The following is a 14158-nucleotide window of genomic DNA, read 5'->3' as shown; positions in this document are numbered from 1 at the left end:
CTGTTGAGGAGCGTTGGCTATAAGCCCGTATTGAAAGAGGGTGCAGTACCAATAATTAAAGGAAAAGAAAACAAGAAAAGGAAAGTATTTTATTTTATATTTTTAAAAAAAAGGAAAAGTTCAGTTGCACCAGTTCTCCCAGAGTGAGCCGATGGTTGTCGCTAAAACCCGGGATGGAACGGGATGTGACATATCGCTCGGGCAGTGACCTCGCTGTGGTTGTTGCTAAAACCGGTGACATCCCGTTCTGTCCCGGGTTTTAGTAATTGCCTGAGCCGAGCAGTAATGGCGGAGTACTCACTATGGAGAAAATGGAGAATGAGTGAACCAGCCGTCTAATTTCTAAACTGGATATTACTGCCATCTCGCCCTTACGTGGAAGAAGCGAATGAACGGAGAACTGAACGAACAACTGAAAGTCAGATTGTTTCAAAACAAATCAGCCACAAGATCGGCCTTCAAGAAGCGAGAACGCAGATGGGTAAGCTCCGACTCTCATTTGGATACAAAACAAAAACACTGGTTGTTTACCTGCATTTAGATTAATACATGTAACTTGTATTGTGTGTTTGAGTTAGCGGTATAAGATTATTTAATTTGCTTCAGAATGTGATCGCCTCAGTTCATCTGATTATTTAATTAGCCTTTTACGTTTTATCAGTGAAAATGCATGCATGTACATGTATGTTGCATAAGTTATGACACCTATCCTGTTTTAATGAGAGTCAACCCACAATCAATCAATCAAGTCAAATCAGTCTTAGTTGAGCGAGTCGGTAACGGTATTTCTTACTTTCGCCATAAATTTTTATTTATATGACTTTGGTCTATAGCTGTCAAAGGCCTCGGCCTTAAAACCGGTTCCCGCTGTGACGTCACGCACTCAGGGCTGGCTGGCTCAGCGGGGCAGCTCGAACGCCAACTTTGCGGTCGATTTTAACTCTCAAAAATATATATATTTTTTTTATTCCCATTTATGCAGCATACAAGGAGTCAAGGATGGAGATACTATCCACTCAGAAGTTTATTTAAAGGTTCTGCATATCTCCTTTAACAAAGTGAGGAGATTTAGACAAGGGGTGAATCTGATGTTTTTATACATGTGATACATCAAGATGATAGACTTGAAGGAATATATAAAATACAATATAATAAAGCTGAAGTATAATTACTGTTAAATCAGCCCAGAACTTAGAAACGGTTAACTTTTATTAAAAAGAATCAGTGTAGAAAGCATCGTATTTCTACACTGGCTATGCTTTCTCACTACTGAACTTTAAGATGCATGGTGGTGTTGAGTACACACTTCCAAGGCGCCCAAATGCTGTATCTGGCATTGTTAGTGAAAAATTCATGGATCTGCTCCGTGACTCAGATCCACTCCAAAACGAAACGGGTTCTTCCACGGCCCATGCTACACCCTTCTACCAAGTTCCATGGAAACCTAGTCAGTAGGCTTTACGCAATCTACATTACAAACAAACCACACCAAAAACATACCCTCCTAGGCAGAGGTGATAAAATACAGCATAAAGCAATCATCCAACTCTCCTTCTTACTACACGCATTCCCTTCATTTTCAAACAAGCTGAGAAAAATAAACACGAAGAGAAAATGCTACTGCTCATAACCAAACGGTGCTACCTCAGACACCTAGATACGTTAGGGCTTTCACTTAGCCATATACGCTAAAGGTGTAGTGTGAATGGTTTACCTTTAAGCAGAGCAGAAGACCACAGTTGAACAGACATGTCAGGAATCTTGCTGGCCAGCTGCATGGCTGGAACCACCATATTGTTGCTTTCCTGGAGAAGGTCAACATGAAAACCTTTTAGAGTCAACAGCTCAATGAAAACAGACTGCACATCTCTCTCTCTCTCTCTCACACACAATTTCAGGCTTCTCAATACATGCGATTAGATCTTGTCCAGCCATTTTCACTTTATCCCAGGAAAGGAAAAACCAAACACACGTGATCACAAAATAATGGTCAACACATGAATAATTCATTTCCAAGTACATTACCCTGTGATTTCCCAGAACATAGAATATGTGTCCAAGAAGAACAAGCGAGCATGCGGTCAGTCGATTCAGGTCCTCAGCATTGGACATCTTTAGAGTCTCACGCAGGAAACGCCTGCAAACAAACCATCACACAAGTACGTGTACACAAGTCTCAAAAGGGGACATATTATGAAAAACTCACTTTCACTGCTTGTGCATATACTGTACATTTGCGTAGCTAAAGCCTACCAACCCACAAACTCTGAAATAAGACACCCAGTCAGTTTCTTCTGGGCTGCGGATTTCAGAAAATGTGCTTCAACAAGCCGTTCAGATTTGGCTCCACTTTCTATGTCACAAGAAGCTCATTAGGATTGCTGCCCAGTCATACGGTAGCTTCGAGAACTGCCCGCACGATGAATATTCACAACGACAAAGCGACCCGACTGACTTGCGGAAAGGGAGTTGGGGTAAGCAGTGGCTCATTATCATTTAAAGAACCAGGCACTCAAATCAGCCATTTTGAACAGGGCTGTTTAGACAGGGTGAGAAGGGAGCTGTGGTGTTTTAATCTTGTGGTATTTTGAACAAAGTGTTTCATTTCACTACGACCTCAGGGAACCGTGCCAACTTGTGGAAAATGGGCATGTCACCTTTAAAGTGCATATCCTGGACCAATTTTGTTTTATGAGAGTATGTCCCTTTACACACTCATCCAGAAGGGTAATTTTGCACAAGGCCATCTGTCTACAGCAGAAAAAAAAATAAGATAACAAAATGCGTCTGGAAAAATCCCAAATCGTGACGTTATCTGCGGAAGCGCCGGCAGGCTGCGAGAGCTTTGCACGGTTTCAGTGCACAGCCTGTGTAGACCAAGCGCTCCCATTTCTCTCTCATTGTCCAGTCTTTTGGGAAACGATGACTACTAATCCCGTCAAGATTGGTGTTGCTACACCCTCCTACGATACATCTGTTAACCATTTTAATAATTACGTGATAACGTTGAAGAAATTTGCAGAAAACCACCAGGTCGTTTTCTCATAAACAAACCAGCGCTGACGTAGGATTCAGAAGGAGGCGTCCCGCACGCGACGTCACGGAAATCAATGTTTGCCGGGAAATTCAAATGCCAAGTTTTTTCAGAGGCGGACCAATTCGCCTCAAATGGCTTGATTTCAACTGAATTTTTCTGGTATTGCGCAAAGTAAAAAAAAATTGCACAAAATGTGACAGATATTTGACCAAAGTTTAATATAAAATAGGAGAATTACAGTGATCTTGCTCCTGAATTGACCCGTGATATGCACTTTAAATTTCTGCTCTTGTACATAAAGTCTTCTTTCTTAGAAAGAAGACTATAAACATCAAATAATTAAATGTAAAATAGCTGCCTGTCGTGATGCAGAAAGACAGGCATGTCGTAGCAAACTCACTTGGCTTCGTTGTAGCGTCCTTGAAAGAAGGAGAGGAGTCCACGGATATAAAAGGCTGCAGCTCGCAGACAGTGAGAACTGCAAATGGGAGAAATTATGGGAGAAAACGGGTTAAAATATGTTCAGTGTTTGCAGCAAAAAAAAAAAAAGTAGCAGCAGCTATAATTGTTCTTTTTTTAAGAGGTAAAAATTGAAATCTTGCACCATGGCCCAAATTTTCCCCTGTTCTAAGGTGGTGTTTACATTAGACCGTATCCGTATCATTTTCGTTGCGGATGCACTGTCCGTGCACATTAAAACGCCGGGAAACGACTCCACAGGCGGAACAGTTTGAATCCGCCAGGGCCCACGTATTCAACCCAGTACGTATCTGATCTGGTGCTGTGTAAACATTGAGGAACGAGGATACGCAGTGCTGAGCTCTAGCTGACGTCGTCATTGGACAACGTCACTGTGACATCCACCTTCCTGATTCGCTGGCGTTGGTCATGCCACGTTGGTCACGTGACGTGACTGCTGAAAAACGGCACGAACTTCACTTCCTGCTATTTGTCCCGAATCACTGCTCGTGCGCTTCACTCGCGCGCTCTGTGAGCTGCGCAGGGCCGGAGTGCGCACCCTCCAGAGGGCACTCGCTGTTCAGGGCGGAGTGATTTGGAGCGCAGGATGCCTACAGAGCCGAGCGTATCCGTGTATTGGCGTTGCTGTGTGCACGCGAATCGTGTATTGGCGTTGCTGTGTGCACGCGAATCGTTTTAAAAACGTTAATCTGATGATCCGCTGATACGGTCTAATGTAAACACCACCTGAAACTCCCATTTCATGGGTTTTAAAATAAAAATCCTGTTTTAAAGCGAGACGGCCTTTCAATTTCATAAAATCGGTGAAATTTGGTCATTGTGATACATGTTTATTTCTGTAATATCTCACAAAATATCAGGCCATTCTGTGGCTGGGAAGTTATTTAATTTGAAGGGATTTCCTAGCAAATAATGTGCATGAAATCTCTCGCTTCGCACAGTCAAGCAAACAGAGGAAGTCCGTGTGCGCAGGTGCAGGTTTACCTTTGACTGCGCACTAACAGTTCCATCATTCTGTCGCTAAACGAACAGCTGATCACACCGAGGTGCTCGCTGACCGCCGATATTTATTAGTTTGGTCCTGCGTTTCCTTTCCTTCGTATATAAAACATAACGTCTTTTCTTCTCGCTTTCTTTCCGTTACTGTAGTTGGTCTTTCACGTTTCATTCGCACACTCACGTCCTCCATTTTTCTCTCCGGTTTCAAATTTGTATCCCACGATGCCTTGCGTGAACAGGGAAAGCCCACCACGTCATGCATGACGTAGTATCTTGTATTGGGTTGTGGTGAAGCAGGAAAAAAAATAGCGGAGAATATAAGGCCACGTGGCTCTAAATTCAATAACTGTTCTATTTAAAAAAAAAAAACTAATAAAACTGGAAGTCTGTGATCCAAATTCAGTAGCTTTCCGTCCACTAAACAAAAATAATTGGGTGTCGGGGAAAATTCTTTTTATGACCTACACTTAAAATCTGAAAGGCCGTCTACCTTTAAGAAGGAGTTACGTTACAGGTGATCATTCATATTAGGTTCAGGAACCAAAAACAGTGCATATTAACTTTACACATAATTCAGTAACAGAGGAGTCAGTACAAGCACAAATCTCTTACCTGACAGGGAAGTTGTGGTCAGGGTTTATCCTCTCTAGTAGGCTATAAAGCTGTCAAGAGGACATTAAACATGGTTATCGCTCATTAATACACCTGGAATAAAATACTTAATCCCAATATACACAGTGACTCACCTCTTGGTGTCGGTTGCCCTCTCTAATGTAGACACTGGCCAGGTTGGTCACAATGAAGGTCCACAGCTCCTGGTGTGTAGTAAGCTGGAAAGGGAGCAATTAAGGAAAGTTAAACTAGCAGCACTTTTCAAAAAAAAAGTACAGCTTAAATTCACCAGGAAAAGCAGAAAGAGAAAACAATTAATATCTCATCTCATCTCATTATCTCTAGCCGCTTTATCCTTCTACAGGGTCGCATGCGGAAGAGTTTGGTCGCATCTAACTACAGCCCCAAAAAATACCATTGGCCATACTGAGCCTAGCTACATTGCTAACAGAAGTGACAGCGCGTCTGACTGCGTCTGACTGACTGGGAGGTCGCGCAAAGCTCGGACAGGTACGGAGCAGCTCGTCTCAATTCAGATAAGAGCATATTTCATTATGGAAGTACGGTGGACTGTTCCTTTAATTCAGACACCCTGTCAATAATCAAGCTGCTAGTAACATAAAAAGAGGTGGAAGATTGTTCTTTGCTCGTGTTTTGAACGATGTTCACCATGAACCAGATATGATCGTTGTTCCTCGAAGTCACTTCCTGTGTTCATAAATATTCGTTTGAAACACTTGTCTTGGACTTTTTGTGACAAAAGTGAAACCAGACACACATTGGCATTGTCTGACAGTTGCTTTAACACAATAGAACCGAGACATCATTACCTAAAGCCTCGGTCACAACCGGCCATACGTGCTCCTACGGCCGGTCTACGTGCAAAAAACGCAAAAAATGCACGGAGGGCGCGCGTGTGACGTGCTGATTTTCGAGCCGTAGACCGGCCGCAGAGGTTCTTTGTCATGTCAAACAAACTCTACGGGCGCTTACGTTTTTTTCAGGTTGCAAGACAAACTTACGGCCAACGTGCGTCTTTCTCCACGAACAAAAAAAAAAAAAAAAAAAAAAAAAAAAAGCGCAGCGATTTGGGAAACGCCAAAAAATCGTATGTCCGGTTGTGACCTAGGCTTAAAAGAGCACAAACAGTATGATGCCATGCATGACTATTCAGTTCACCATCTGCAGTAATGAACGAAAAACGGAGCACTCACCCGCAAGGCTGTAGTGAATTGAGCCTCTGCGTTGTCCATACAGTTCACGGAAATACAGTAGAGCCCCTGACGAGACACATGTTCATTAGCCACTCTTACAGAAAGTGCTGGCACCCTTGCTTCCCACTGATGGCACAATGCTCTCAAAGACAGCTGAGCTAAACATTTAAAATCCTGTCTCATTTAAATCTGTTGAAACATTAAACCTGAGCATGTCTGTTGTGTGAGTGGACTGTGGACTCACTAATAGGGTATGGAGCTGAGCAGCATGGTTGGAGAACAGACGAGGAGACTGCTGACACAGCTGGCACACCTGAGAGATCTGTTTGAATCACACACAACTTTATTAGGACCAAACTGAAAACGACCAAACGCCCCAAGAGTAATTGAAACGTTGCCGTGAGCCGACCTCCTGCAGCGCCGTCGCTTTGTGGCCTGTAACCAGGCGACACATGATGATGTGCTCCAGCAGGATGACTTGGAATGACGAGAGGATGGGACTGCAGTCCAACACTGCAATAAAACACAAAAGAAAATATGACTGACTTACAATATACAGTTAGGTCCATATATATTTGGATACAGACACAAATTTTGTTTTTTTTACCTGTTTACTGAAACATATTCAAGTTATAGTTATATAATGGACATGGACATAAAGTCCAGACTTTCAGCTTTCATTTGAGGGTATCCACATTAAAACTGGATGAAGGGTTTAGGAGTTTCAGCTCCTTAACATGTGCCACCCTGTTTTTAAAGGGACCAAAAGTAATTGGACAATTGACTCAAAGGCTATTTCATGGGCAGGTGTGGGCAATTCCTTCATTATGTCATTCTCAATTAAGCAGATAAAAGGCCTGGAGTTGATTTGAGGTATGGTGCTTGCACTTGGAAGATTTTGCTGTGAAGAAACCATGTGGTCAAAGGAGCTCTCCATGCAGGTGAAACAAGCCATCCTTAAGCTGCGAAAACAGAAAAAACCCATCCGAGAAATTGCTACAATATTAGGAGTGGCAAAATCTACAGTTTGGTACATCCTGAGAAAGAAAGAAAGCACTGGTGAACTCATCAATGCAAAAAGACCTGGACACCCACAGAAGACAACAGTGGTGGATGATCGCAGAATAATTTCCATGGTGAAGAGAAACCCCTTCACAACAGCCAACCAAGTGAACAACACTCTCCAGGAGGTAGGCGTATCGATATCCAAATCTACCATAAAGAGAAGACTGTATGAAAGTAAATACAGAGGGTTCACTGCACGGTGCAAGCCACTCATAAGCCTCAAGAATAAAAAGGCTAGATTGGACTTTGCTAAAAAACATCTATAAAAGCCAGCACAGTTCTGGAAGAACATTCTTTGGACAGATGAAACCAAGATCAACCTCTACCAGAATGATGGAAAGAAAAAAGTATGGCAAAGGCGTGGTACAGCTCATGATCCAAAGCATACCACATCATCTGTAAAACACGGCGGAGGCAGTGTGATGGCTTGGGCATGCATGGCTGCCAGTGGCACTGGGTCACTAGTGTTTATTGATTATGTGACACAGGACAGAAGCAGCCGGATGAATTCTGAGGTATTCAGAGACATACTGTGTGCTCAAATCCAGCCAAACTGACTGGTCGGCGTTTCATAATACAGATGGACAATGACCCAAAACAAAGCCAAAGCAACCCAGGAGTTTATTAAAGCAAAAAAGTGGAATATTCTTGAATGGCCAAGTCAGTCACCTGATCTCAACCCAATTGAGCATGCATTTCACTTGTTAAAGGAACAGTCCACCGTATTTCCATAATGAAATATGCTCTTATCTGAATTGAGACGAGCTGCTTTGTACCTCTCCGAGCTTTGCGCGACCTCCCAGTCAGTCAGGCGCGCTGTCACTCCTGTTAGCAATGTAGCTAGGCTCAGTATGGCCAACGGTATTTTTTGGGGCTGTAGTTAGATGTGACCAAACTCTTCCGCGTTTTTCCTGTTTACATAAGTTTATATGACCAGTGATATGAAACAAGTTCAGTTAAAAAAATTGAAACGTAGCGATTTTCTATGCTATGGAAAGTCCGCACTATAATGACAGGCGTACTAACACCTTCTGCACGCTTCGGCAGCGCATTGATATCTGAGCTCCGTATCAATGCGCTGCCGAAGCGCGCAGAAGGTGTTAGTACGCCTGTCATTATAGTGCGGACTTTCCATAGCATAGAAAATCGCCACGTTTCAATTTGTGTAACTGAACTTGTTTCATATCACTGGTCATATAAACCTATGTAAACAGGAAAAACGCGGAAGAGTTTGGTCGCATCTAACTACAGCCCCAAAAAATATCGTTGGCCATACTGAGCCTAGCTACATTGCTAACAGGAGTGACAGCGCGTCTGACTGCGTCTGACTGACTGGGAGGTCACGCAAAGCTCGGATAGGTACGGAGCAGCTCGTCTCAATTCAGATAAGAGCATATTTCATTATGGAAATATGGTGGACTGTTTCTTTAAAGACTAAACTTCAGACAGAAAGGCCCACAAACAAACAGCAACTGAAAACCGCTGCAGTAAAGGCCTGGCAGAGCATTAAAAAGGAGGAAACACAGCGTCTGGTGATGTCCATGAGTTCAAGACTTCAGGCAGTCATTGCCAACAAAGGGTTTTCAACCAAGTATTAGAAATGAACATTTTATTTACAATTATTTAATTTGTCCAATTACTTCTGAGCCCCTGAAATGAAGGGATTGTGTTTAAAAAATGCTTTAGTTCCTCACATTTTTATGCAATCATTTTGTTCAACCCACTGAATTAAAGCTGAAAGTCTGAACTTCAACTGCATCTGAATTGTTTTGTTCAAGATTCATTGTGGTAATGTACAGAACCAAAATTAGAAAAAATGTTGCCCCTGTCCAAATATTTATGGACCTAACTGTATATTTGAATATAATAAACAAAAATTCTCAAGGAAGAACGATGCACTTTCCATTTATTATAGTTATAAACATACTGCAGTGCATTTGTGTGTTGTTTAATTCTGACTCACTCTTTAGTTTCTCTAGTTGCATTAGAGCTTTATCTGTGTATTTCTGCGCCTTCTCCAAGTATCCAGCCTGCATCGAGTGCATAACGGTGACCTGCACAACACACGAACAGAATCTTAGTTTTTAAAAAATGGGAGCGATAACTATTCAAATTTGTCACTTACACAATCATGCAGTGAACTGCTTATTGCAATGCTCCGTAAGTAGTAAAGATAGTTGAAGAGAATAAAAAAAAGCAGTAAAAAGAAAGGGAGTAAGAATGTAATAAATAGAATAAAATATAAAAATGGGATCGAACGCTCTGCAGAGTATACACAATATGCATAAATATATATTGCACTATAATTAATCAAACTGCACACACACACACACACACACAGAGTACCAGTCAAAAGTTCGGAAACACCTCTAATTCAGTGGTTTTTCATTATTTTAAAATTTTCTGAATTGTAGATTAATACTAAAGTCATCGACATTATGAAGAAATATATATGGAATTATTTGTTAAACAAAAAAGTGTTAATCAAACTAGAATATGTTTTATATTTTAGATTCTTTAAAGTAGGCACCTTTTGCTTAGATGACAGTTTTGCACATCTTGGCATTTTCTCAGGCTACATCCACACGACAACGGCAACGAGATTTTTTTTTTTTAGCGGGTAAAAAAAAAAAAAAAAAAAATCGCGTCCACATGGGCAACGGATCAGTAAAATATCAGGTACATATGGCAACGCGACGCTTGCTGAAAATGATGCAATACACATGCCACACCTCTACGTGCGCTGTAAGACGGTCCCATCGGAGACACCAGAACAATAAAAGTAGGACGCATGCGCATAAACCCCTTCCTCTACCCGGCAATGAACTACTACTACTCTGGGGTCCGCCATTGTTGCTGTTAAGAATGATGCGCGTGAGAGTGCTGCTTGTTCTAGTCATGTGGTTGTGACGTCATCGTAAACAAATCCGTTCTACTCATCCAGACGACTTTGTGACGGCGCCGTTGCCAGATTTTTCCACTCTGGAAACCGTTCTCAAAAAATATCGTTTTGGGGCACCCAAAACGCCGGTGCCGTGTGGACGCCAGGCCGAAACGCTAAAAAATTTTATCGGATTCACCTGAATCCGTTGCCGTGTGGACAGGGCCTCAGTCAGCTTTGAGGTAGTCACCTGGAATGGCTTTCAGTTTACAGTTGTGCCTTGTCAAGAGTTAATTTCTTGAATTTCTTGACCTCTTAATGTGTTTGAGACCATCAGTTGTGTTGTGAAGAGGTAGAGTTGGTATACAGTGAATGGCCCTATTTGAGTACTGCTCTAATCCATATTATGCCAAGAACTACTCAACTAAGTAAAGAAAAACGACAGTCCATCATTGCTTTCAGAAATGAAGCAGGGATGTGATTTGGGGCTGGTGAAATTATCTGAAAATTTTAGCCAGGGGTCTGGGGGCCGTAGGCCCCCAGCTGGTCCAGGGCAGCGGCCTGGTGGGGGGACAAGGGGGGCGAAGCCCCCCGAAGCTCCTGGGTTCTGGGGTTTTCTGACTTAAAAATTGTACTAAAATGGCAAGCAAAACACACAAGAAAAAACCTGTCATGATTAACAAATTCAAGCCAATATAATGGTCAACATGCAACTCTGACAGACACACACACACACACACACTCGCTCACTCTCACGCGCGCACACACACACACTCGCTCACTCTCACGCGCACACACACACCTCTTGCTCACTCACTCTCGCTCACACACACACTCACTCTCTCACTCACTCTCTCGCTCACACACCCCAAAGAACCAGTGCGAGCAGGGCCCGCTAGCCCCGCGCCTTGTGACGTAATTCGCCCCGAGGCGAGCCGCGGTTTTTCTCCAACCATTCCCAGCAGAACTTTTTTTTTTTTTTCACTATTCTGTCGATTTCTTTAACTCGATTTGCATCTTTACGCCCAATCATGGAGGCTGCCATCTTTCAACTCTTTGTTTGAAGCGAGCTTACGTACAGCTATCTAACAAGCGCATTCATTGGTTGTTACAGAGCGATGAGCCAATCACGTACCTCGTTTCATCTCAATGACGTAATTGCGTAAATGACGTAATTACGTCAATGAGATGAAACGAGGTACGTGATTGGCTCATCGCTCTGTAACAACCAATGAACGCGCTTGTTAGATAGCTGTACGTAAGCTCGCTTCAAACAAAGAGTTGAAAGATGGCAGCCTCTGTGATCGAGGTGTAAAGATGCAAATCCGAGGCTGCCATCTTTCAAACAAAGTCGGAACGAATAGGATACGAATGTGGATGAGGGAAAAATCGGAAAAAAAAATTTTCTTCAAGTTTTGAGGTGAAAAAAGCGGAATTCCGCGAATTCGCGGAAAAATCACATCCCTGATGAAGGTCAGTCAGTCCGAAAAAAAGTTTGGGATGAGTTGGACCGCAGAGTGAAGGCAAAGCAGCCAACGAGTGCTCAGCACCTCTGGGAACTCCTTCAAGACTGTTGGAAAACCATTTCGAGTGATGACCTCATGAAGCTGATTGAGAGAATGTCAAGAGTGTGCAAAGCTGTAATCAAAGCAAAAGGTGCCTACTTTGAAGAGTCTAAAATCTAAAACATATTTTGGTTCGATTAACATTTTAAAGTTTACTAAATGATTCCTTACGTGTTGCTGCATAGTCTGGATGACTTCAGTATTAATTTACAATGTAGGAAAAAAAAAACACATCAAATTTGAAGGTGTTTCCAAACTTTTGACTGGTACTGTATATATAAAAATCACTATATTCAGAGCAGACAGCAAGGAGTTAATACTGAAACAGCACACACCTGTATTCAGACCTCAATCTTAACTACCGATTTAAAGATTATTCAGACAGGTGTGTGGGAGTTGTGTGTGTGGGACAGGAGTTTGCCTAAAACACAGGTGTGTCTCAGTCATATGCATTTCTGTCCCAGGACTTAAGCCTGTTTTTTTTCCCATGATATCAGCTTGAGAGAGTCCAGGAGAGAAAAAAAAGAAACCTGTGCGCTTCTTTGTATTTTCTATCCCTGATTTTCATGTGTGTGTATATAAAGGCAGTGCTCTCGAAGCAATTGAAAAACCAACTTCTTGTACACTGAGAAAAATCTGGCCACTTCTGATGATATGTGAACTACACATGGGTAATATGTATCCAGAAAATCTACCCAAGTGTATGTGTAACTCGTCTCTGAATACACGCAACTTTCCTCATGTAAATATTTCTGTAACATCTAAACTTGAGTCGGCAACTCCGAATATGGCCCTACGCTGTTAAAAGGTGCGCGTTAGAAATATCAGACTGCTAACATGACAAAACAGTATTCTAGAGTATATTTGTGAAGTTTTTGTGAATAACCATGAAACATCTCGCACCAAGGAAAAGCAAATCAAACAGCCAATCTTTTTCAGCATGTGGCCTGAATGAATTAATCTCAAATGAAGAATGCCTCCCAGACTAACATTTCTCGCCTCTTAACTGTGACTTTCTGAAGGTTTTAAGACTATTTATGCAGAAAACTCCTGAGGAACTTGACTAACAAAATACGGAATGACTGCATGTTTGAACCTGCATTAACTAAAACATGTCCTGTCTGAGTGTCCTAATTATTCTGAGGTTGTAACTTAGAGAAGTGCGCGCGCACGCATTTAAGAGAGAAACTTACCAAGTAGACGAGCACACACATATGCTCTTTAGGCAGCCAGTGGAAGAGGTCCGCGGGGTTACTCGGCAAGATCTCATCATCGTGGAGTGTTGAGATGGTCTGGATGCACTGCTGCAGTTGCTTTAAACATGGTTTGACACTTTTCACCTACACACACACACAGTTGAACAAAATGTACTTTTCTCACAATTCATTAAAGAGCAACGCCACAACCAAGGATTTCTGACGTGATTACAAACAGAAGGTGTTAAAACAAAGAAAACCTGGTGTTTTATACAACCAATTCCAAAAAAAGTTGGGGCACTATGTAAAACATGAATAAAAAACCAATGTAAAGACTTGCAAATCATGGAGACCCTATATTTAATTGAAAATAGTACAAAGACAACATATCAAATGCTGAAACTGAGACACGTTATTGTTTTTTGAAAAATATATACTCATTTTGAATTTGATATCAGCAACACATTTCAAAAATGTTGAGACAGGGGCGTGTTTATCACTGCATTGCATCACCTCTACTTTTATCAACCCTCTGTAAACGTTTGGGAACGGAGGAGACCTACTGCTGTAGTTTTGAAAGAGAAATGTCATCCCATTCTTGCCTGATATAAAATTTGAGTTGCTCAACAGTTCGGGGTCTCCTTTGTCGTATTTTCCACTTCATAATGCACCAAATGTTTTAAATAGGAGACAGGTCTGGACTGCAGGCAGGCCAGTTTAGCACCTGGACTCTTATACGACGGGACGGGATGGACCTTCCCTGAAAAAGATTTTGTCTGGATGGCAGCATATTGCTCTGATGTGTAGATATCATTCAGCATTAATGATGCCTTCCCAGATGTACAAGCTACCCATATCACATGCACTAATGCACCCTCATACCATCACAGATGCTGGCTTTTGAACTGTGCAGTGATAAGCCGGATGGTCCCTCTCCTATTTAGCCTGGAGGACGTGGTGTCCATGATTTCTAAATAGAATTTCTACTTTTGATTCATCAGACCTCGGGACAATTTTCCACTTTGCCTCAGTCCATCTTAAAAGAGCTTGGGTCCAGAGAAGGTGGCAGTGTTTCTGGATATTGTTTATATCTGGTTTTAACTCACATT

General features: G+C 42.1%; 1 protein-coding gene across 1 annotated transcript in view; it reads right to left on the bottom strand.

The window, feature by feature from the left end:
• Nucleotides 1-14158, bottom strand: part of mau2 (MAU2 sister chromatid cohesion factor) — a 32394-nt gene that overhangs the window by 8796 nt on the left and 9440 nt on the right. Inside the window, exons 8-17 of the mRNA XM_060906334.1 lie at nt 13047-13193; nt 9371-9461; nt 6752-6855; nt 6587-6664; nt 6343-6408; nt 5263-5346; nt 5129-5178; nt 3438-3515; nt 2026-2137; nt 1715-1805 (exon numbers count right to left, since the gene is read on the bottom strand). Of these exons, the coding sequence (XP_060762317.1) occupies nt 1715-1805; nt 2026-2137; nt 3438-3515; nt 5129-5178; nt 5263-5346; nt 6343-6408; nt 6587-6664; nt 6752-6855; nt 9371-9461; nt 13047-13193 (901 nt within the window). The remainder of the gene's footprint in view (nt 1-1714; nt 1806-2025; nt 2138-3437; nt 3516-5128; nt 5179-5262; nt 5347-6342; nt 6409-6586; nt 6665-6751; nt 6856-9370; nt 9462-13046; nt 13194-14158) is intronic.

The sequence above is a fragment of the Neoarius graeffei genome, chromosome 23 (genome assembly GCF_027579695.1).
Source record: "Neoarius graeffei isolate fNeoGra1 chromosome 23, fNeoGra1.pri, whole genome shotgun sequence".
Classification (NCBI taxonomy): domain Eukaryota; kingdom Metazoa; phylum Chordata; class Actinopteri; order Siluriformes; family Ariidae; genus Neoarius; species Neoarius graeffei.
This window is presented reverse-complemented; position numbering and strand designations above follow the sequence as displayed.